Source organism: Hemibagrus wyckioides, linkage group LG04, assembly GCF_019097595.1.
Source record: "Hemibagrus wyckioides isolate EC202008001 linkage group LG04, SWU_Hwy_1.0, whole genome shotgun sequence".
In the NCBI taxonomy this organism is placed as follows: domain Eukaryota; kingdom Metazoa; phylum Chordata; class Actinopteri; order Siluriformes; family Bagridae; genus Hemibagrus; species Hemibagrus wyckioides.
Window position 1 is genome coordinate 21,042,571 of NC_080713.1, and position 24,770 is coordinate 21,067,340.

The 24,770-nt window shown below is 36.8% G+C and overlaps 1 protein-coding gene across 1 annotated transcript; it reads left to right on the forward strand.

The window, feature by feature from the left end:
* Positions 1-147: 147 nt before the first annotated feature.
* On the forward strand, positions 148-22,964 carry si:dkey-246g23.4 (uncharacterized protein LOC559426 homolog). Its single transcript, XM_058387075.1, is given in 5 exon segments — positions 148-15,198; positions 15,200-15,275; positions 16,323-16,466; positions 18,227-18,425; positions 18,427-22,964. Coding segments are annotated over 5 exon segments (876 nt in total). The 5' UTR covers positions 148-15,096; the 3' UTR covers positions 18,782-22,964.
* Positions 22,965-24,770: the final 1,806 nt, after the last annotated feature.

A 24,770-nucleotide genomic window follows, 5' to 3' on the forward strand; every position in this document is an offset into this window, starting at 1 on the left:
TAATAATAATAATAATAATAATAATAATAATAATAATAATTATTATTATTATTATTATTATTATTATTTTTATAAAAAAATGTATGTATATATATATATATATATATTTGTTTTGTTATTTTTATTATTTTACATTACTTACTTTTTTATCACAAAATCTCTAAAACGTCCAATAAAGTCTAGATTCCAGGAATATACTATATAAATGAATATTAATATACAGCATTCTGCCAGAGCTGAAATGCACTTATAACAATAGACTATAACAATATTGCATATGTTAATGAATAGCTGAGTGCCATTAAACCCAGCAAAATGCTATCAAGTTAGTCTTCTCTATGTAAATAAAATAAAATAAAATCAAGAAGTCAAGATATGCTGTTCTTATGTTTATAATTCGGGCCATTATTCTAATATGACGGCTGTAATATGCCATCTCAAATCCCCATTTCCCTCTACTCTTCCATGTTACTGTATATATTATGTATCTCTCTTACAAGCTTATAATGTCCATTACTGCACATTAGCTCATACTGACTCCAATGTGAAACCACAAAAAACATTTGATTGAATTTGTTCATGAAGAGTTCTCAACCTCAACCAGCTGCCTTACAGGCCAATTTCACAATCTCATCTTGTTTTCACCTTTCCAGAAAGAGATAGGGAGAATAGTCAAATTGGATGGAGATTGGAAGCTGTCCTCTCACCTATCTCACCTGTATTGCATATGTAACGTAATTTGTGACTACTCTAGAGATGTAGGAATAGGAATAGAAGAGTTTCTGCACTCTGAGCTGTGCCACTGCTGGATTGGTTCTTAATCAGCTGAACTATCAGCACAGATTGTGAATATGTCCCTGATGGGCCCTTCATCTTGTTCCACAGGAATTACAGAGCAAACCTATCGTCTAGCATTAATCCCCCACATGTGCAAGCACGCACACACACACACACACACACACACACACACAAAGATAGGATGTGCCATAATATTTGCTTTATTTGAGAAGAACTGCAGAAATTGTGTGTTTTATTTGGTATTTTTTATCCTTTTGTTTGATAGTTATAGCCATACCTAAACAAATACTTCAGACTGAGATAAGACACACTGTAAAGCACTACTGTGATAAAGAACAAAATAAGACAGAAAGAAAAGTGAAAAAATCTAGTCACTCAAGCTAAAAGCAAGACCTAAATAATAATTTAAAAAAGGCACCTGATTTGTGCTGTAAAATATCTTTGCTTTTCTTTGCTTGTATGCTGATCATACACCACTATGCAGTATAAAGTGGTGTTTGGGTTGAATGTCTATACTTAGAAATGTAGATAGAAAAAAACTGATTCGAGGAGTGCTACATTAGTTATTTAGACTACAAAATAGACTACATAGCTGGAACCTATAAAATCAGATTTGCTTGTTAGAGGTTTAATAAGAGGTTAATAATGCTTTGGCTAAATAACATTAAGAAATCAGTATTTGGTGGAATAACCCTGATTTGCATGAGTTTTGGCTCCATGCTCTCCACCAGTTTTTCACATTGCTCTTGGGGAACTTTATACCACTCTTTTTGCAAAAAAGCAAACAGCTCAGCTTTGCTTGATGGTTTGTGACCATCCATCTTCCTCTTGATGACATTCCAGAGGTTGGAATCCAAAAATCTGGAGATTGGGCAGTGGTCTCTTATTTTTTTCCAGAGCTGTATAAGACAATACAAACTTGAGACTCATTGATACAGAAATCCCACTCACGTCTACCTGAGAAGAATTTGAGCTAGATAGCTAGCTAGAGCATGTCCAAGGTTCACACATACATTTCCTCAATATGGCCACCAACCTTCTTGTAATAACATATTACACCATAGCTAATAGTGTAGTGTTCAGTTTATGAAAAGTATTTTTTTTTCTTCACAAAAAGAAAATGTCTTGTTGTTAAGGCTGGTACAACTACAAGTCCCAAACGAACAGACATGTCATTTTGTCCATTGGGTTACCAGGGAAAGGTTGCTAATGAAAAGTGTTCCTTTGCCAACACTGGACCAACCACTGGACCTGGACTGCAACAACATTGAGCCAAATGTTGGCCTGACATTAGCCAAACAGTGGCAGGGTTGTTGCAAAAAAAAGTGCCACTGTTGAGCCAGTGCTGGCAACTTTGACACAGTTTTTAGGAAAAGTGCTCCTTTCACAATGCTGGCTCAAAATTGTATAGAAATTGCATTACATAGCTACTTGGGAAATGTTTCCTCAGAATCCTCTTTGTGTCAGACAAGTACACAATCTTTCAAATAAAAACCCTGCTTTTAAGAAAACTTCTCAAAGAGACCATGTTGCTTATAAAAGCTCTGTCCTTTCCTTTCCCCCATGCTTGTTTACCTCAGTGAGCACCAGAGTAAGACCTAATAACAAATCTGAAGGAGTTTGGCTACAGGTAAGATTAATGGTTATACACTCTTTACAACAGCTACATCTTAATCTGTTATGGAGCATGTTATTGTTTCACAAATCTCCTGTGGTGTTTTTAATTAAAAAAGGAGATTTTTTTTCTTGGTGATCTTCCAGAGCAGACTTGGCTCTAGTGTTTTCATCAGTACAACAAAGAAACAAGGGAAAAAGGACAGGTCTATAACAATTAATATACACACCAAAAGCTTCCGAGGTGGAACTTTTGTTCCATGACCTTCTAACCATTGCCCAGAGAATGATAGATAAACACAGGTTGAGTCATACAGGAACCTTTGAAATCAGCAGAGAGAAAATAGCACAAGTAATGGCTTATTCCTTAGCACTTCCTGTACTGAAAAAAATGTCATTCATTTGTCATTATGTTGTAGTATATTTTTTTCTTGCATGTGGCATGAAGGACAGGATTTTACTCAGCAATGCAGAAAGGTCTAACACAAACAGAAGCAAAAAACATAGCCTTCCTACATTGTGGCATTGTGTTCAGAGATCACCTATAGTGCTAATTCCACACAGGCTCCCCTCCAAGTGTTATTCTTCTAAGGACTTTCTGGGTTTGAAATTAGAAAAAGCCTTAGAGCATCAACAAAAAAGAACATAAATGCTTTCCCTGGGTGTAAGAAAGCACCAGATGAAAAGATGGGGGTATCAGATTTATAATATTATCAAACCTGCACCAAGGTCCAGCATAGAGCCTTGTATAAAATGATTGTGCCTTCTGTAATAGCTTACACATTTGAGTATGATACAGTATGTGTACCATTATGCTTGAGAGAATGGAACCTAACTTGTCGTTTCTCCAGTTTCCAGGCTTTGTAGTCAGTTGCAGTGCCATCTGGATAAGTACAGAGACACCTGTCCTTTTTGGGTGTGAGCCACTGGGACAGAAGGGCTGCCAAAATAGAATGTCCTTCTCACACCATCAAAACTGTCAGAAAAAGGCAGAGTACAGAAACATTTTGGTTCTCTAAAGTACAGTGTAAATATGCCCACAAAAGTACAACAGTAGTGCCTAAGGTTCAGTTATGTAGCTCACTCATGTTCCTTCACAATAATGTTCTTATGCCTAAAGGTACACAAACATACCTGTGAGGATTGTATCTTAAACCCTTACCACTACCTTTGTTTCTGATAATATTGAGAAAATTATTATATAATAATTGGAGATAATAGTGAGAAAAGCTAGGAATTGTGAGACAGGGGTCATTGCAGGACATGTTCAACCAACTTTAAGGTTAAAAAAAATACTGCTTCATATTCAAACTCCTGCCAAGGATAGTCAGCATCTGCAATTTTTCATCTCAAATTTTCTAAGAGCCTCTCTGTAGGGTGCTGAGCAGAGATGTCTTATCATTCTAAAGAATTCACAATCAGCACTATATAGGGGGAGACAGAAATCTGTGCTGATCCTGCTGTGGTTTTCTGACTAAGGCCTAAGTTGATGGTGAATGATTTGGTCTTTTTGAAGTGATTAGAAGATGCTCTGGTTTGTCTGTGCTTACACTTAATATTAATAAATTACAAACAGATTAAATAACATGTAGACATGTTGACTATTTCAGTATTGGTGTATGGTGCAGAAAATTTCAATGAGTGACAGTTCTGTGGGTGGAAACACCTTGTTGATCAGAGGAGAATGACCAGACTGGTTTGAGTAAACAGGAACTTAATTGGCAACTTAAATAAGCACTCTTTTCAAATGTGATGAGCAGAAAACCATATTAGCATGCATAACATGTTGAAGCTCACGCCTTATATGTGCATCATTTTATACATTTAATGCTGCCACGTATGTAATTAGCTGATTGAATTATTTCACAAATGCATATATTACATATTGCATATTGGTTGCATATTGGAGTGTGTTTGCGTGTGTGAGAGAGAGGGACAGAGAGAGAGAGAGAGAGAGAGAGAGCATTTGAACTGCAGGCTCGCCACACATAAGAAGATATAAGATGCAAGAGTCATTACATAAGAGCATAATCAAAAGAATTTAAGTTAATACTAAGATCACAGATATCATACAAAATGTGCTGTTTCATACAGAATAAAAAAGGATTTTTTGGCATTCCCATGTGCCTGTGTGGAAATCTACAGTTCACCAAATCATATCTATAATACAGACACGTCATGTTCCAACCACCATTAATATATTATTTAACAGAGGTATTGCCACAATAGATCTATTATTCAACAAGACTTCCCAGAATATATCATTAATTCAAGGAAGGGGCTACCACTTGAAAGGTATAGTCTCATCTTTTATCACTGTTACTGTTTTTGTCCATTTCTATTTTTTAACCAAAATGTCCTTATGTTTCATTGAATGTCATATATAAATCTGTGGCGGTGGCGATGGTGGCTCCAGTGGTTAAGGCTCAGTGCCGCTGACTGGAAGATTGGGGGTTCAAGCCCCTGCACTGCCAAATTGCCACTGTTGGGCCCTTGAGCAAGGCCCTTAACCCTCTCTGCTTCAGGGGTGCTGTATCATGGCTGACCCTGCGCTCTGACCCCAACCTCCAAGGATGGGCTATGTGAAAAAAGAATTTCACTGTGCTCTAATGTATAATGTATGCTGTGGCCACAACAAAGTTGATTATTCTCAACAGCATGTCCAGAATCTTTCTTTTAATCCATTTATAGTCACATTTAGTGTTGTGGAATGTCCATGGGACATATTTGTTCCTTTTATCACTTATATTGCTAAAAACATTAATTTCCTCACCTCATTTTTCTCTATCTTGAAGTTAATAAGACCAATTTAAAAAATGCAGCTTGTCTTTTAGGGAAATCACAAAGCACAAAGTCCTCTCTTCTGAAAACTCTCCTGTGATCGCAAACTTACTGACATCTGTCAAATTACAAGGACACTGGGGAAGTGAATGCTGAATAATATCTCTTACAGAACGCTTCACCATGTCACTGATTAGAAATTTAGAAACACTTTTGTTAATCGTTCATTATTAGATTATGTGGAGTGTGTACCCGTGTAGCTCTATAAATGAAACAATAATGTATTTGAACTACATTAATATAAAACTATGATTAGCCTTGCAGTCAGAGCTGCTTTAATAGAAAAGTAATCAATAACTTCTGACTACTTCTCAAGATTAGAGAATTCAACAGTGCTGTGGTATTAAAATTCATAAATATTTCACACTTTAATGTGTCAAAGACCACTATATTCTTGCAAAACTAAGCATCAAAGTAAAAAGCACAGAATGCTTTAAAAATCATATATACAAATGGATTCTGAAATTGTCTTATGGACAGATGAGCTGTGTAATAAAAAAAGGAAATTTGAAGATAAAATGGAACCACTAATGACCCAAATCATCCAACCTCATGTGTGAAATATGATAGATAGATGACTACCTGTCAACTAGATTCAATTATCTTGAATAATGGTTTGATTTAATGCTGGATTCAGTGGGCAGACGCATCTTAAAAGCTTTCACCCAGAATTCACTGGATGGCCTTTCAACATGCAGCAGGACAGTACAGTCACCAGTAACATAATATTTAAGATTCTGTGGTGTTTTGTGGACTTAAATATAAACCAAGTTGAACTGCATTTCACTTTCTGGTACATCTGCAACGATTGCAAGTTTAAACAGATCATAATAATTTGTTCAGTGTTAAAAAGTCACCCAAAAGTGATGTACATTTACAGAAAGTACCTTTAAACTGACCACCTGACACAATGAAATATATAGTCATTTTCCCCCACACAACAAAATGTGTTGTAGGACAGAGCCAGAAAAAGAAACTGCTCACAGTCAGCTCTCAGAGCTAATTACAGCACAGACTGCAATGTAAATAAGCCTGTATTAACTAATGAGTCTGTAATGGCTGCTGATACAAGCCATTATCTGGCTACATCTTAGCATTTTATGTGCCCTTTTCACACACAAAATCAAACCCATGAGAACGTAAAATTATTTACCAAATTATTTACCAGAGAAACTCCAGCATTTTTTATCACCTTCGATCACAATGGAACACAAAGGAATCAGCATTTCCAACATTGCCGAGTCTAATCTTTGAAGATGTGTGCAGAATTGATGGAGAATGCAGGACTCGAAACTGAATAAAGTGAAAGAATTCATTCACAGCTGGAAAGGAAAGGTAAGTTAAAAATCAGTTAATGTTACCTTAGCATTGGTGCTGAGTAGCTAGATATGTAGTTAATTGCTCTCCTGTAATTATTATTCCATATTTAACACACTTCAGTTTATCTAATTTTATCAAAAACATTTTTTATAAAAGGATAAATCTATGGAAAGCTGAAGGAGTGGATAATGCTAGCTAGCTGTATTTCTGCTTAACTGGACATTTAGTATTGTAGTGTAAATGGTGAGCATTTTTGTTTGTTCAGTGTTAAATGTAGTTGAGAGTGAAGTGATTGTGGCTTGACATCCTGTCAGATTAGCTTTGTTCACATATCGAAACGTTTCTACACACAGCAGTTCGATTTTATTTGCTGTCTAAACTCTGCTTGTGCTGATACTTCAAACTGTTTCTTTGATTCCTCTAGATTTCATGTTTTTTTCTCGAACACTAATGTTTGACTCAGGCATTGTTGGTGTTGTAGTTGAAGTAAAGTTACCTTTCAAAGCAGCAAAAAATGTAAACACTGCCAATTTCATGTTGAAAAAGCAAGCTTAATAGTGCATGACCAGCTACCAGATGCCAAAATACAGTCTGAGCAAGTAACGCTGGTAAACCATCTTTGGCAGCTAAGTTATTTTCCAGCTTATTTAATTGGTCGATATTTAATTGCCTTATGGATGATCACTAGTGGTTTCCAGCTTAGATAGAAAATGATGAATATGGTCTACCAGCCTGTGTTTTGGTAGCTCATAAGACCAATCTGGCTATTTTAACAGTATGCTGTACATCCTAGAGAATGTGAATCAAATTCAGAATCTTTTTTCACAAAAATATTCCAGGAATTTGTCTTGGTGCTGGATTCAACTACATGGAACACAATTCACACAGTATACTATACACATTTATGCAATATACAATCATTTCCACAAGAGGAAGAGTCATTTACAGTAAATAGTCAGTGAGTTACAGAGAATCTGTGGCATAATCGTGGTCTAGTGGGCTGTTAAACGTAAGTGTAAAATGTCAGTCCAATTAAATGTTACAGAGGTAGGATGTGCAAAAGGTCCTTGTTCAGGATTGCCTGGCTGTCAGCATTTTTGCAGCATGAGGGGACTAGAGACGTAGTTGACATTAAATTTTGGACATTTGCCTGGTATGAGCACATGCGTCACGAGGTACTTGTACAATGTGAACACTGACACACTGTTTGGTGATTTCAGCCGTGGCATTTAGAGATCAAGTTGAGCAGTGTGATCTGTGTTCACATCACTCCTACAGTGCACATGCAGATTAAGCAATGCAGCATTGAACTCATAATACAGTGATTAGTACAGCTTTTCTGAAGTTATAAAGTGCAGAGATGTATCATAGCAACTTGTGCCTTAAATCCCTAGTTTAGTCGCTTTGTAACAATAGAGAAAGTAATGTGTCCAAAATTAAAAGCTAAGAACTGAAAGTTCAGAGGGATTGAATATACAACATTTCTGATGTCATAAACTGTTCATTTCTAAGAAATCCATTGTTTTTCTATACCTGCCGCACTGACAGTACTTCAGTCCAGGTAAATCAGGGATCTATTCATTTGCTTATTGTAACTCATTCACAGGGACATGTATAGTGGATGATCTACATAATAGGCATATTGTCTTGAATAAAGTGTTACTTACCAGATAGAAACATAATCTTCAATACACTGAAGCTTCCTATAAGATCATTTTTATTTAAAATGTAAAACGACACCTATGTTTTTTGTAAAAGTCATTAAGTTTCCCACAACTTATTCATTTCAAAAGAGATAAAAAGAGGATGGTGAGGGAATGACTCTTTATGGCTTTATGCCTGTGAATATAAATTGCTTTTTTTTGCATGTTTTAATGTATTTACTGCATATTAGACATTTTACACATTATAATATGGAACTTTTTAAAATTGCAGTTTTTCCCACAACATTTGTCAGACCAAAAATTTGCACCACTGTGCTACATTAAACTTTAATGTTCATCAATACATTATTTTACGGCTTCAGTAGTTTTAATGTTCATTTATTTCAATTTCTGTTTTTTCATTCAGGTGTTTAAATTTGCTTTGCTCGATGTTAATAAATTTTACACTTGTGATCACATAGTTTCACATTTATTTATTTATTTATTTATTTATTTATTTATTTATTTATTTACTTCCTTACTTACTTACTTAAGGCAGAGGCAGATACGCATTACACAATTCAACCATGGCTACACTTCATGGAATTACATCCATTAAAGAAACATTATTTTGTAACTGATTGCCCATGAGGAGAATTTCAGATGTAGCTGATAAGCCTGTAGTGCTCACATGCAGGCTGTATGTGCATATTCTTCTTTAAGCATCACGTTCCACATGCAGTAGGCCATTACAGAGTAGCTCTCACTGTTGTACTTCAGTCTCATGAGTGGAAACAGTACTGAGAAGCTCTGGCAAAACAAATCATTCATCAAGCACTCTGATGTGTTTAACATAGTGTAAGCTATGTAACAGCTTAGCTTTCCTAATGGAAAGTCCAAGATGGGAAGTGCAAAACATCCCGTAGGCTACAACGAACAATATTATCAGGCAAATGTCCCTTATTTTGATTGAATCTTTGATGAATCACTAAATCTCATATGTCTGCCTTGTATTTTTTCTCATTTTTATTAGAATTTAACAGCTTGACATCCATTTTTTCATTTGGCTCCTATAGTTCTCTCTCGTTATAAGTCTAAGATTCTTAGGCAATGGATCAATGTTGTGGGCTGAAATGACACCTGAATGAGCACATTTTGGTTCTATGCTGTGCAGATTAACCTCCAGCAGAAATTAACTGCTTTTTCTAACAGTGGCAGGCAACAGAAGAACAGAAAGTATATTAACTATAAAATGGAAATTAAAATAAAGATTAAATGGGTGCCAAAGGTTGGTTAATTATTTGTGGCTCTACATTTATTTCACAAGTATTGTTCCCTACTGGAGTTTAAAATTAAATATCCAATGTTACGGCTTAATTTCCTCTTTTTTTTTTTCTTTCTTATCATTCCTACAGTGGAAAAGTGCTTTGTATCATTTCACTGTCTGTAACCATATAACATCATGTTTCTTAGGCAAAAGACACATAACAGGAGAATGATTCCTAGATTTGGTCCATAATTGTTTGCATTATTAATCATATACTGGATTTTAAATTGGTGTTAATGCTAACAATGAGGATCACTGTAATCTAACTGCATGTGCTTTATTAAAGGTTTGAGATTTGATTAGTTAACTATTAGAGTTAACTAAACTAAATAAAATTTATTCCAGCCTTTTACTACTTTTGTTGTTGTTGTTGTTGTTGTTTCTATACAGGATCCTTGCAATGAAACCAACCAGCCACTAAAACCCTCTTCAAATGTGATATTTTTGTATTTTGATTTACTTGTTCTTACCAAAGTTTATCAGATTCCCAGAGTAAACACTGTTTCATGTTTTGGCCAAAATAGCTATATTTCACCCAAAAGGAAATGTTCACAAGTCTTTTTAAAACCAAGGATGTTTTACATTACATTAAAAACAAAAAAACGTAGCATTAATTAATAAATTACATATTCAGTCATATTCAATAAATTTGTTAGAAATGACCAGAAGTGACAAAATAGGTTGAAATAAAGAGATATTAACTCAGAACAAGGACATGGAGCTATATTTTACCAAAATGATTTGGAAAAGTCTTTTTTAAAATCTTACATAGGCTGTATTCCTACAAATATCATATTGTGATCTACCTTGATATCTAAGTGTTTTCCTCACACAGTGAATGTCAGGCTTTGATCAAGCTGTTAGAGAGCAGTATGCTTTAGAGAAATGGACATAAACCTCATCAGTTCACTTTGTAATCAGATACCAGCTATCAAAATATCTGTAAAGCGTTTGTGCTTTGGTTTAATGGAATCATTAGAATGCCGTTTTCTCCATTTTCATTTTTGGGGATAACCAAGTTTGAAAATGCTAGTTGTAGTTGAGATACATGCAAAAGAAAACATTTCATTTCACCTTAATCAAAAAATGACTGTTAACTAGCACACTGATCATCTCACAGCTGGGCCAAATGTGATGCTAAATCATTTCTCCAAAGGGCAGAAATAACTCCTTCTCATGCGCATTCGTCTATATAATTCTCCCAATGTACAACTTAGCACTTAGACATGTAGATGTTTTGTGGAACATCCTACAGAGTGAAGATAAACTGCTGAATACATTGGGAATAATCCCAGGTTTTGTACTTTAGAAAAGCAAATGCACATATAATGCTCCTCCTAAATGCCATTTACATTGATATTTGAACTTATTCTGGATGGTGCAATAAGTCTTTATTTGGTCTATGCATTTTTTTTTTTCTGAGTTTCATCCAATGTAGAGATGATCAAGTCTTCCCTAATGTATGACTGTTAGGGATTTGGGAGGGACACATGCTTGCAGACAAACTGCTGTACATGCTTAGAGAAGAATGCTAACTGCCCTGTACAGTAAACACAAGCTAACAGATGGTCTCAATTAGCTTGTGTCACTCTGAATGACAAATTCCTATACCTTCCTACCCCGAAAAGGGCCAATTATGCTCTCTTGGCTATGGATGGCTGCTGGGATTTAATTTTCTTTCAATAAGGTGAAACTATAGAGATTTTAACCATGGATAGTCCCTTGTGCTTTTGTAGAATGCACTGTGAGTCATTTGTTTTGTCAACCTAAGTAAAATTCCCAAGTCCAGCCTCAGCAAGATCAGTGTCATGGAGCTCGGAAACAAGTCATGAATAATAAAGCAATTCAGTGTTAAATTTTGCACACAAGAGAGGATCAGCACAGCACATTTCACTGATGTGATTCGGTATGACTTTTTTTTTTTTGTTATGTTCTTCTATTCTCTACACTGCCAAATTTCCAATTCATTATTTCTATTCTCCTTGAATAAATTGCAATAATTAAGAAAAAAAAAAAAAAATCAGATGTTCCCTTGCTCCCAGTGTGTGACGTCTTCTGGAAAGTGTCCCAGCCTTTATTCTGTATACTCGATTATTTCCAAATGTCCTGAACAAGAGCTGCTCAATGAGAACATTGTCTTAAGATTTTCAAGATTAGATTTTTAGGGTCAGTATTAACTCAATTTAATGAGCTTGTCAACATTACAGTGTTTCCAGAATGGTCCATGAAAAAATTTATTTGCATCCTAATTGGATTTTTTTTTTATATCTGTCTGTCACAGAGACAGTCATGTGAGTGTGGGGCTAAAGAGAAAATCCCAGATGCGTCAGTAAGGACAGGAAAGTTTTGGCTGTATGAATACATGGATAATTTCAGCTCAGTGAATAGGTTTTAATTTAGCAAACCTCCAGAAGGTTCTCTGAATGTTTGTAGAACTTGCTGTGTTTGCTATATTTTACTATATTTTCCTGAAGTATTTATAATGCAGTACTAGGATGGTCAGGATTGAGTTGGTGAAATAATGGAAAACTAATTCAGTATTGATTTGATCTCCAGCAAGAGATCAAACTTTTTTATCAGCAGTTAACAGAAGACCCAAGTCTATTCAGGAACAAATACCATATTGGATGCAACAAAACTGAATGTCAAAAATAATATGAAAAAAAAACAAACAAACAAATAAATAAATAATTATGCAAAACCCATGTATCTTATGCTTTTGATTATGGAAAATAAGTTCATATGCAAGTGCTACTCAGTTGTTGGAGGGACAAATTCACCTCCAGTGATAAATTGCTGTTTAGCCAGCTACCAACAGCTGGTATTTGTATGCTGGCATAAATAATAGGTTGAAAAAAATTGTGTTGAAAACTAAACAAAAATAACCTTTGCATAAGAAGCTGCTAAACAATAGAAGCTTTGGAGAAGGATCTGTTATGGTTACGACTTAAGTAAATTTCGGATGCCAAAGTAAGAGCCAGGCATGAAGCTGATGATGTAAATTATATGAAATGTACTCATGCGACACAAAGGTTTTCACAAAACGAACACTTGTCACTATTGGGCTTTGTTTACTTAACATGATTGCAGATGTTATATACTGTATAGTTTCTTTACAGTTCTATATTCATTGGAAATCTTTGTGCCAGTTTTTTCTAATTGACTTTTGTTGATTATCATTGGAAAACAAATACACTCTATTCTTTTGGTGCATCTTTGTTAAAATGAGCCCCTGTGCGATCATTATATTTGTGCACTAATGATGTTGCCTTTCCAAATATAGTATTTGTATGCATACCCTCCACACATGTAATAATTCATAATCAGCCAGGGCTGAACTGGTAGCCCTGTTATGGCCAGTAGTAGCCTCCTGTCTCCACCTGCTCAACATAACCTAACAATACTGTATCATAGCAAAGCATAAAACAAACATGGGAACTAAGCAACAAGTCATTCACATACACAAATAATCTAATTCCTTTCACCTTTGTGCCTCTTTATAAATAGTTAACAGGAAGTCTGAGACTTTTGCCTAGTTGCCTGGTGGCTGCTGCTCTGTTAGAACTGACTAACTTCTAGTCAGAGTACAAAGAAAAGTTATGAAATGAACTTCTAAATCACCTCATGAAATTAGACATATCCTATTCAACATAATGCACATTTTCCACACCCTCCAGATCAATACAAAATATGTTAACAACATTAAGTTGGGCATTCCCTACATCTAAAAGGCAGAATCCTCCAGCTAAAGTGGCTAAATGGTGTTATTTATTTTTGAATAGAGCTGCACATCTTAGTTGCTGGTCCAGGTTCAAGTGCACTAAGGTCTCTGATAATTCTCCGCCTACTTTTAGCACTTAAGCAGCAATAAAAGAAGTAAATATCTACCAACTTTCCAGAAGAAAGGCATGGTAGATGTAGGAAGAACAAAGAGAGCAGCTACAAAATCCACATTAAGTGCTAGGATAAAGTGATCATTTAAAGTACAGATAAGAACAAAATTCAAAATACATAATAATAGAAACTAACCAGTGCAGTAGTATGAGTAACCACAATTTACTCTGATATATACACTATATTGCCAAAAGTATTCGCTCACCTGCCTTGACTCGCATATGAACTTAAGTGACATCCCATTCCTAATCCATAGGGTTCAATATGACGTCGGTCCACCCTTTGCAGCTATAACAGCTTCAACTCTTCTGGGAAGGCTGTCCACAAGGTTTAGGAGTGTGTTTATGGGAATTTTTGACCATTCTTCCAGAAGCGCATTTGTGAGGTCACACACTGATGTTGGACGAGAAGGCCTGGCTCTCAGTCTCCGCTCTAATTTATCTCAAAGGTGTTCTATCGGGTTGAGGTCAGGACTCTGTGCAGGCCAGTCAAGTTCCTCCACACCAGACTCTGTCATCCATGTCTTTATGGACCTTGCTTTGGTCACTGGTGCACAGTCACGTTGGAAGAGGAAGGGGCCAGCTCCAAACTGTTCCCACAAAGTTGGGAGCATGGAATTGTCCAAAATGTCTTGGTATGCTGAAGCATTCAGAGTTCCTTTCACTAGAACTAAGGGGCCAAGCCCAGCTCCTGAAAAACAACCCCACACCATAATCCCCCCTCCACCAAACTTTACACTTGGCACAATGCAGTCAGACAAGTACCGTTCTCCTGGCAACCACCAAACCCAGACTCGTCCATCAGATTGCCAGATGGAGAAGCGCGATTCATCACTCCAGAGAACGCGTCTCCACTGCTCTAGAGTCCAGTGTCGGCGTGCTTTACACCACTGCATCCGACGCTTTGCATTGCACTTGGTGATGTATGGCTTGGATGCAGCTGCTCGGCCATGGAAACCCATTCCATGAAGCTCTCTGCGCACTGTTCTTCAGCTTTGGAGGTCTGCAGCGATTGACTCTGCAGAAAGTTGGCGACCTCTTCACACTATGCGCCTCAGCATCCGCTGACCCGGCTCCGTCAGTTTACGTGGCCTACCACTTCGTGGCTGAGTTGCTGTCGTTCCCAAACACTTCCATGTTCTTATAATACAGCTGACAGTTGACTGTGGAATATTTAGGAGCGAGGAAATTTCACGACTGGATTTGTTGCACAGGTGGCATCGTATCACAGTTCCATGCTGGAATTCACTGAGCTCCTGAGAGCGACCCATTCTTTCACAAATGTTTGTAAAAACAGTCTGCATGCCTAGGTGCTTGATTTTATATACCTGTGGCCATGGAAGTGATTGGAACACCTGATTCTGATTATTTGGATGGGTGAGCGAATACTTTTGGCAATATAGTGTATATAGAAAGGGTAATGACATGGTAAAAGAAAGCCTGGCTATATCTATACCCATATACACAGACTCAGCATGAGAGTAAGTACTGCTGCGGTTTTAGTTATTTAATTTATGTTTATAAATCAACTCACACCCACTGTTTGCAGAATAATGGATTATGTAATGAATATCATATGCTGAATATGTTCTCCTAGACATCTGATGCTGCAGTGCATGCTCCTTTTCACTATCTGAGATGAAGTCTGTGGTGAAGAGACATGCCATTGGACCTCTACATCCTCCTGGTGGTTCACTGCATATCAGCCTTTCTTGTGTTTGGGCTGAAGTTTGGTGTGATCCTTTCTTTTTTAATGGTTTTCCATGGACTTTTACCACCACTTTGCAGCTACATCAGCAGGCAGCCAGACATCCATCATAGCAACTCTATATATCAAAGGTATGCTTTGGTCATCCAACCATATTAGATTTATGTTTATGTTTGTGTGCTGATGGATTGTGGGTGGGAATCACTCACATTAAGTTATTTTTAATGTAGTTGTGTCTATACTTTGGTTTGCTCTCTTGAGCTTAAAACATTCATGAGGTTTCTTGGATTAATGCTGTCACTCTGATGTGTCCAGAGAAACTGCATGTTTGCATTTCCGGGATAACACCTGTGTCTTTTACCACCAGAGGGCAGCTGCTGATTAAAATTCTTACCCAACTTTGCATGAATCTCTTGTGGCCTTGCAGAGACTGATTAGTATTTCATAAGAGCAAACTCCACAAATGTCAAGACGTGCTTCTGTACAAACCTTTCATCACACGCCATCTTGACAATCTGTGAACTACCGCGTGATTTCTGCACTAAGCATCACTTGTAATCTCTTGACATTTGTGGAAGTCATGTTCCTCAGAAGTAGCGTCAAACAAAGTTCAGCTGATCAAAGTGCAGCAAAGCAAAAGTCCCTATAAAATAAATGATTTCTTATTTTTCTTCAGCTGCACTCATTATATTTGATTTTATGCCCTGTCGGTGTGTTATAGCTTTAACAGTTTAGTATTTCAATTTCATTTTACATGTATAGCATTTTTAACAATAGACATTATAGAACTGACCTGTACAGTACAGCATTCTGAACAATAGACAATAGTACCTCACAATACGTCTCACTTCTCTCATTTATGCACAGGCTACAGAATGCTGAATGTAGTATTAGATTCAGAATTGGCAAGCTTAAAGCAATAGTGTCAAGGAAAAACTCCCTGAGACATCATGAAAAACTCAAAAGGGAACCAATTTTCTTCTAAATCTTTCTACAAATATCCTGTAAAATCAGTATGTTCAATGTGTATGATGACATTGTGATTAAGAGCAGAGGGACTACCACAGGACAATATTTATGAACACAACAGGTACAATTCTACGCCGTTCAGGTGAGATTATCCACTGAAGCAAGGATGATGGTTCATGAAATGCGTTTCCTGTGTTTCTCTGATTCAGCTCCAGCTGGCTCTGCATTCAGTGCATGTATTGGCCACGGAGTTATGGTGATGCTGGGAGGCCTGCTGAGCAGTGTGGGCATGGTGGCTGGAGCATACACTCAAAATCTGCTCCAGCTTTACATCACTGTGGGCTTTCGGACAGGTAAAAGGACTGCCACTGAGAAACATCTCGCTATCTGACTTATCGCTCTCTTTCTCCCCTTAGTCCTGCTATTTACTTTTGTCTTATTGAATTTCACTTTGACATTCAGAGTGCTGGGCAGAAACCACACCTGCCACAAGCCTTTGTTGTGTTTTGTTTTAATTAAAAAGTCAGATTGGTGTGCTTCATTTTAACACCAGTCAGCAGACCAAAAAATGTGGGTTGAAGAAATACAAAAATGTACAACTATTCATTGTATTTGTATTCACAGAATTGTACATCTGACACCACAACGATAGGGTAGATCTCAACAACAGTCGATTAGATTGTGAACTGTTGAGGGGAAAGAATAAATCTGGTTAATAATTTAACCAAGGAGGTCACTATTAATTTCTAAGAGCAAAGGGTGTCAGTGGAACTGATGTGAAAGTTCTTGGGTACCTGCATCACCAAGACCCTCAACTGGTTCAATATAGCCCATTATATACAATAATGTAATACTAAAAACTACTTTACTATACTATTACTATAATACTGATATGTAATGAAAAATAATCTGAATACTCCACTATCTGATAAATTCAGAATAGGAACCTGAGTTCACAGCTATACATCGCATTCAATAGTATCATCATCTGGTAGGGCTTTCAGAGTGTAGTGATTATTTCCCAGATCTTTACAGACAGCAAATTCCCTCTATACAGAACATTTTCAACAAATGCTGCACACAGAATTATTAAGATCCCCAGTCATCCTTGCCACTCTCTCTTGATGTTAGAGATATAATAGCATCTCTATGCACTAAAAGAGCTTCCTTTCACTGCCAATATAGCCACTGAACAAAACTGAACTTACATAATTAATATTGCAGAGGAATTTTCAAACCACTAGCTTTTTCGCTATGCACTTTTGCCTGCTCCGACTTGGGGATTGCGTGGGGGTGATTAGAGTTTTGCTTTGCTTAATAGCCTTTCTTTTATCATTATTGGCTTTTTATTTATGTATTAAGGGTGTCATAATGTGACAATTTAGACTGATGCATCAATTTTTCTCATAAATCTAATTAACTGATAGATAGATAGATAGATAGATAGATAGATAGATAGATAGATAGATAGATAGATAGATAGATAGATAGATAGATAGATAGATAGACAGATAGATTAGTTAGCAATTGTCAATATGTGCAAATAAGGTAATTAAAAAAAAGTCCAGTAGCAGCAAGAGAGATATGTCAGGAGAATAAGAGAAAATCAAATATACAGAATATGTGATTTGCACCTAAATCTGATTCAGTAGTCCTTCCCTATGTCATGATCAACTGCAAATTAACAGGAGGTCGACCCCAAGTTCTGACCAGTGCTGGTCACATATTTATCCAAGACTACTAAATCAAATCTTATCATATCATATAGCAGATTCACAGGTTATCATCAAATATTAAATTGTTATCTTATTAAATGAAATCATGTCGTATCATGTGAAAGGCTGAGGTTTACACTCCTACTATTCATGTTTGATGTATTAAATTATTGGTGTTCACTTTAGATGTGTATACAGTATGTTTTTCTATATTCTTTCTATTAAGTATTTTCTGTATTATCTCTCTGCCTGTTACTTCTCCTTGAAGCGTCAGTCCTAAGTAAGCGTTTCATTATTGTAATACATTGTACCTATTCTGCATTTATGACAGCTATGACCCTATATTTAAACTGCCTTTGTTTTGTGATACAATGCCCTCTTTACTCTGTTCTCTACAGGTTTTGGCAATGCTCTGACCTGGACCCCCACTGTAACCATGCTGGGCTGCTATTTTGAGAAGCAGCAGCCTGTTGCCAAATTTCTTTCCAGCGCAGGTGAATGAATCGTCACTTTCCTTTTCACACCTTTCTTCCAATTTCTAGTGGACCATTATTCCTGGAGGGGTGCCATGCGAGTGTTGGGAGCTGTGCAGCTGCGCATGTAAGTGTGGTGCACTTCTGTGGCCACTGACTGTCCTCTCTGATGAGCGTTCAACAGATCCAGGCAGACTCAATCTACAGTCCCTCTCCCAAATACACCATGAACCACAGGAGGCTCCTAACTCACGAACAAAGTCCAGCAGTAGACCAGAAGCCCTAAGAAGAAAGATTCTACACTATGTGGACTCCACTCTGTTAATTGCCAACCCTCATGTCAGGGTTTACTCATTGTTTGGCTTGTTTGCAGTTTTTGATTTCTTTGACCCTGCTCTATTTCTTGTGCCATATTACAGTTTTTTAAAGAAATGGTCTTTTAGGCCTAAGCAATTGCATTTTATTGAAGTGCAGTCATGACCGTAATAGCACCAGTATTGCCTTCAAATCTCTCACTGAATAAAAATGCTGTGAAGCTTATAAGGATTTAAACTATGCTCAATATGACTTAGAATGCAGAAAGAAAAGAGCCTTACACAGAATCAGTCAAATACCATTTCTCTCTCTCTTCCTCTCTGACATGGCTGTGTTAATTTCATGCATTATTGGTTACAGGATAAATGTTCTTTCTTATCCTTTGTCATAGCTGTTTCTAACACAAATTTATGGCATGTTTTATAGAGTGTAACTCTCCTCAAGTTCTCCATATGCAATATGTAGCCTTGCTCACAAACAATATTCTCACAATATATCACAAGAGCATGGCAATGGCACCAAATCAATCAAAGTGGTAGTGAGAAACAGCACTGCATGCTGTGGCAGCAATCATCGGTGGTAATTCTTTGTGTCTGCCAAACAGTGTTAAACTTGTGTCATTTAAACAAACAAACAAAAATCTTTAGAGTAAAAGTATAAAAATTATCTGAAATGATTTGTGCAGTTATGCAGTAAATTAGTTTGTCTAGATGCTAGCACATTAATCCAGACTCTCAGGCTGTCATTTGGAATGCAGAAATTTTGTCAGTACTTTAGGATATACAGTATATGCACTCAAATAACTTATTAAAATGAGACAAGAATCAGAAAACCAGTCACTTTATACAAGCTGTGCTGCACTTATGCCCTCAAATTAGCATTCAGCATGAAGCTGCACAAATCATGCAGCAAAGAAAAGTGTTGCTAAAATAGGATCCAGTGTGCAGGCTAATCTCTTTATTGTGATTTTACTCTTAAGCTGGTTTAACACACAATGAATTTTGAACACTGCTTGAATAACGTTAAAAAATGTCACCTCTACGTCTCCAGGAGGCTTTATAGACAAAACCAGCAGCTTTAGTGCAGGCTTTCTGAAGGCAGGCACTACTCTTATAATCACTACAATGCTCTGGCTGCATCAGATTACCAGGAGGCCACATGGCAAACAAAACTAAGAAATACCTTCTTCAGCTGAGAGAAAAGTTTAAAAAGCAAAAAGAAATAATGGAGTGGAATGGTAATGTAGAAACATCTGGAGTAATGATTTCAATTACTGCTATATGCTGTGACTGACAGTGTGGAACTCGGCAAAACTACTGTAATTATGATTTTGAATTAATATGACATGTACATCAACCTCAATGTGTGTGATGATCTATCCCTATGAGAGTTCTCCTAAGGAAGCTAAGTAGCAATGTGGCTTGTGTCACTTGTAGTTTGTTGCTTGTGCACTGTCCAGATCTTCTTTTTTTCTTTTTTTTTCTTTTAAGCTCTGAGAAATGATAATAGGTATATAAGCTCATGGAGCACTTTATTAGGAACACTATACTAGTACAGCTTCAATTCTTTGTGGCATGGATTCCACATTTGAGATTCTGGTCCATGACATGACTGCATCACACAATTCTTAGAGATTTTTTAAGGGGAACTTTCATGCTATGAATCTTGTTCAACCACATCCCAAAGATATTCCTTTGGATTTAGATCCGGTGACTGGGAAGACCACTGAAAAAGTCATTGTCATGTTCATGAAACCAGACTGAGATTACTTTTTCCCTTTGTGACATGGTGCTTTATTATGCTGGAAGTAAACATTATCAGATAAATTGTGGAAATGAAGTCAGTAACAATACTCAAATAGTCTGTGGCATTCAAGTGATAACTGATTTAACAGCTAAAGTGTGACAAGAAAACAATCCCCACACAATCACACCACCTCCACCAACCTGGACTGCTGACAGGCAGGATGTGTCCTTGGATTCATGCTGTTGAAGCCAAGTTCTGACCTTACCATCTGTGTACCTCAGCAGAAAAACAGACTACATTTTCTAGTCTTCACTTGTCCTGTTAAAGAACTGTCAAATACCGGACGTTGCTGGCCCATGTCTGCACGATTTATATGCACTGCCTTGCTACCACATGATTGGCTGATTAAATAATTTGTATCGGTTTTGTACAAGCTTCACTGGCAGATTAGCAAAGCTAGCTAACTGTACTAGAATATACACTCACTCGACGTAGCAACCATCTTTGCTGCTTTAATTTGCCTCTATAGACATTTAATAAGATCCTGTATATAAAAAGAGAAGATAAAATTACACAGTTATAAGTTTTTCTTCTGTTTTTTAAACAGTAAATGGTAACTAATCCCAGTGGTCTAATGAATCATTCGAGCCAATTGTTAGAATTTGTCAGCTCACTGTTTCATACCTAATTTGCATAGAATTGAGAAAATGTTGCTTGCATTGCTGTTGTTTTGTTACTGAAATTGTGGCTCATTGTCATGCGCCTACATGGAAAACTAATGGTCTCCTTTCTCTTTGTCGCTTATTAGTGTGGATGTGGGGAAAGGCCTCATGCTGCTGCCTTATCCACCGACACCAAGGTTCATGAAGATCATTTGCAATATAGAATTGCATAAGCAACACATAGTACATTGATACACAGGGTAAACTCACGACTGTAAACTTCTGAAAAATGTCCTCCCACATGCTGCAAAATACCCACTGTTCAATTAATACCTATAGTGTTTATACAAATGAACACAAAACTGAGGTGTTAATTAAACACAGTAAGACTTTGATGCAGAAGGTGATAATTCAGCACTCAGGATGATGATATTCGAAGCAAAGTGTTCTACCTTTGTACAAAAAAAGTTCCTGAAAGCTTCTTTGGATTGTTAAGTTAGCTTCCTACATTTGAATTTACATTTACATTTAAAGCTCATTAATACTTCTGTCTAGAGAATATCCCTTAGTACAGTGTCTATAAATACTATCAAGCTTAATCATTGTTAGAGAGAAGTTGGGAAAGTACTGTGCTCATTCCTACATCAATTCCAAACTAGATCCATGAAACTATCCAAAAAGTGAATGCTTTATAAATGATTATGCTATTTACTATAACATGCTAGAAATCTTTATACAAAATGCATAAAAACACAAGATCTAATTGTTTATTAAAAGGATCGTTTGTAATATTTGCAGTGATGTACTCTCCTTAAGAATGTACATTTATATGACAAAACTATGCCTTAAATGCCTTTCAGTGTGCAGATACATTTTCTTTGTACTTTTCCAGAGTGTGGTGTTTGGGAAGGTATCTTTGGTACCTACTCAGGTTAAAATCATGTTCAGCAATAAATGGCCTTTGTTTCCAAATGTCTTTGGCTTTGAGAGTATACGCATCCAAGGGGTCCAATCTAGAAACCTTTAACTGATAAAAACCTTTATTCAGTAAACTGGTTTTGAACAACTAACTGAAGCTTTGTAAAGTTAACCTTTCATCTAAGAATGTACAAACCTCAAATATTCCTACATTTAAATCATTTGGAGTAAGGAGATTTAGGCAAGGAGGAAGGCTTTTTCTGATTGCCCTCTAGTGCTGATCAGGGGTAAGCACTCAGAGCTGTATGTCCTACAAATCAGACCAGTGCTACAATTTCCATATCTAATCTGCGCCGGTTATATAGTGATCATATCGTAATCGTTTGTGAAAATTTTCCTAAATCCATAAAGATAAGTGGCCTCCATAATCAAATTGTGTATAATGTTCTTTCCAGGCCCTGACGAGGCTCTGACGCTAATGCACTCTGTAGTAAGTGCTATCTCTTAGACACATAAGCCACACATGTTTCTTGTTTATTCTGTGTTATGAAAGAGGATGCAGCCTCTCAAAGCAAAATCATTTGTGCAGGATTTTAAAGCATACTTTCGAGAGAATATAAGAGAATATCTTTTCCCAACATCTGATGTTTTTGGTGTTTTTTTTTCATGGTTTACACAGATAAGTGACTTTTAAACCAGAAAATATCTGAACGCTTATGATAGAAATCTGACTCTTGGAATAACACAAATAGGTTCGGCTTCATCGCCTCTATAAATCTTGTGAAATAAACGACGCACTGAGGCTTGGCTGTAGTAAGCAGATTTACAAACAAAAGGCCTGCAGTCTTTAAACATATATGTTCCTCTCTCTCTCTCTCACACACACACACACACACATTATACAAGAAATTATAGCACTCATCTATTTTCACGATTTTTTATATCAGGGGTTCTCAGGCTTTTTGGAGCCAGTGTGCTCTTTAACTGTTCTTTTCACCGATTAATTTTATGAACAATAATATATATATCGACCCCACACTGACCTTTCATTTAGTCTAAGTTTATTATTCATTTATTCATCTCAAAGCATACTAATTAGTAACTATTAAGAATGTTCTCAGGAACTACAGTGAAGGTTAGAAAAGTATAGAATGTAAGTCTGGATCTCTTGATAAGTCATGAGAGTTTTAGGGGATGAGTGTCATTATTAAATTCACTTTAATTACCTGCTGAATGTGGATACAGCTCCCTAGGTGTCAATAGCATGTTAGATCTTCCCTTAAAGGGATTTTTTTACAACCGAAGCACTAGTACAGAAGCAAAAGTACAGTCTCCCTCTCTCTGACACACACACACACACACACACACACCATTTAGAGAAGGAGGAGTACCCTCCTATTATCAGATAAAATGTGAAAAGCAAGATCAAACAAAATTGCCCCCACATTTCCGTCCTCACATCTAAAGATCCTGTTCCGGGGGGGAAAAAACAAAAAGCTTTTAGTCCTTTGAACCATTTAACCTTCAATCAACCCTTTGGTTCTTGGCCTCTTACCTGCGGTTTGTGACTCTAAACAAATTAAATATGCTTTCATATTGCCATATGTAATTGTGAATTCATTTTTAAGATGGTTTGATTGTTGATATCTAATCTTACACACCACATTTTATTTTCTGTAATTTGAAAGTCCAGATCTCATTTAACATTGTTGTGTTTCCAGACTGACGGTGCCTAGAATCTTCCTAACAAAACCAATTCTCATGTCAAAGCAGATGTGGTTGTTTATGTCTGTCTCTTCTGCCATCCAAGGAATTGGAAGGAAAAAAAAAACAGTCGACACACAAGGCACGCAATGCCACCTGGATGTATCCTGAGCCATTTTTTTCTGCCGAGCTTGCATGGACAGTGTCCTCTTTGAAGTTCCTAATTGGAAACAGTTGATTGACAACAGCTCCATAGGATCCTCACCACATATGCCAATCTTAAACTCTCCCTTTTAAGCCAGGACCCCTAAATATGACCTGGAGGGTGGACTCCCTGCCAGCTAGGTCCTGTAGAAACAGCCAAATGCTTTCTGTGTGACCTCTCTCGCATGGGTCATTTTGTGGAATTCAACTTGGCTGCAATTCAAAGAGTTTGAACTGAGAGTGTATGATTGAAGGATTAAGCGATAGAATACTGTAACAGTGCAGTAGCTTACAATAAAACAATCAACAGGAGAGACTTCACTGAGAACCACTGGAAGGTTAAATAATGAAGGACACCATCAGGCCACCAGGACGGACAGAAAATCAGAAATAGGAACCGTGCTGAGTAAAAGAGTGAAGTTAAAAACAAGAGAAAAATCAATTGCAAGGGAAGGAAAAACCACAGCAGGGTACATTCTCTTTATCTTTTCCCTTCTCTCTGTTTTTTCTCTCTCCTCTCTGCACCTGAGGTGGCTAGGTGGTGCTGATTAGAGCAGATGAAGGAATATTGCCTAATTCCTAGTGATGGGGACAGCTGTAGGAGGTTAGGATAATGAGCTCGTAGTGGGGCACTGACTCACAGGCCTGGGTGGCTGTAAAGCTAAACTGCATTTCAAAGACTTTTCTCTGGCTAAACGGAGAAACCCTAAACGAATGAAGTCTGTTAGGGGCATGTCACATATTATTTCAGTGCTACTTTAATGGGACAAATTGGACAGCACTACACAAACAATAAGCTCTATAAAACAAATCTATAGGTTATTTTTTATATTGTTTCTTTTCTACTTCTATTAAATTTTCAAAAGCAATTTGCTTTTCACTACATAAAATATTGATTTTAAGTAAGGTAAAGACATTTT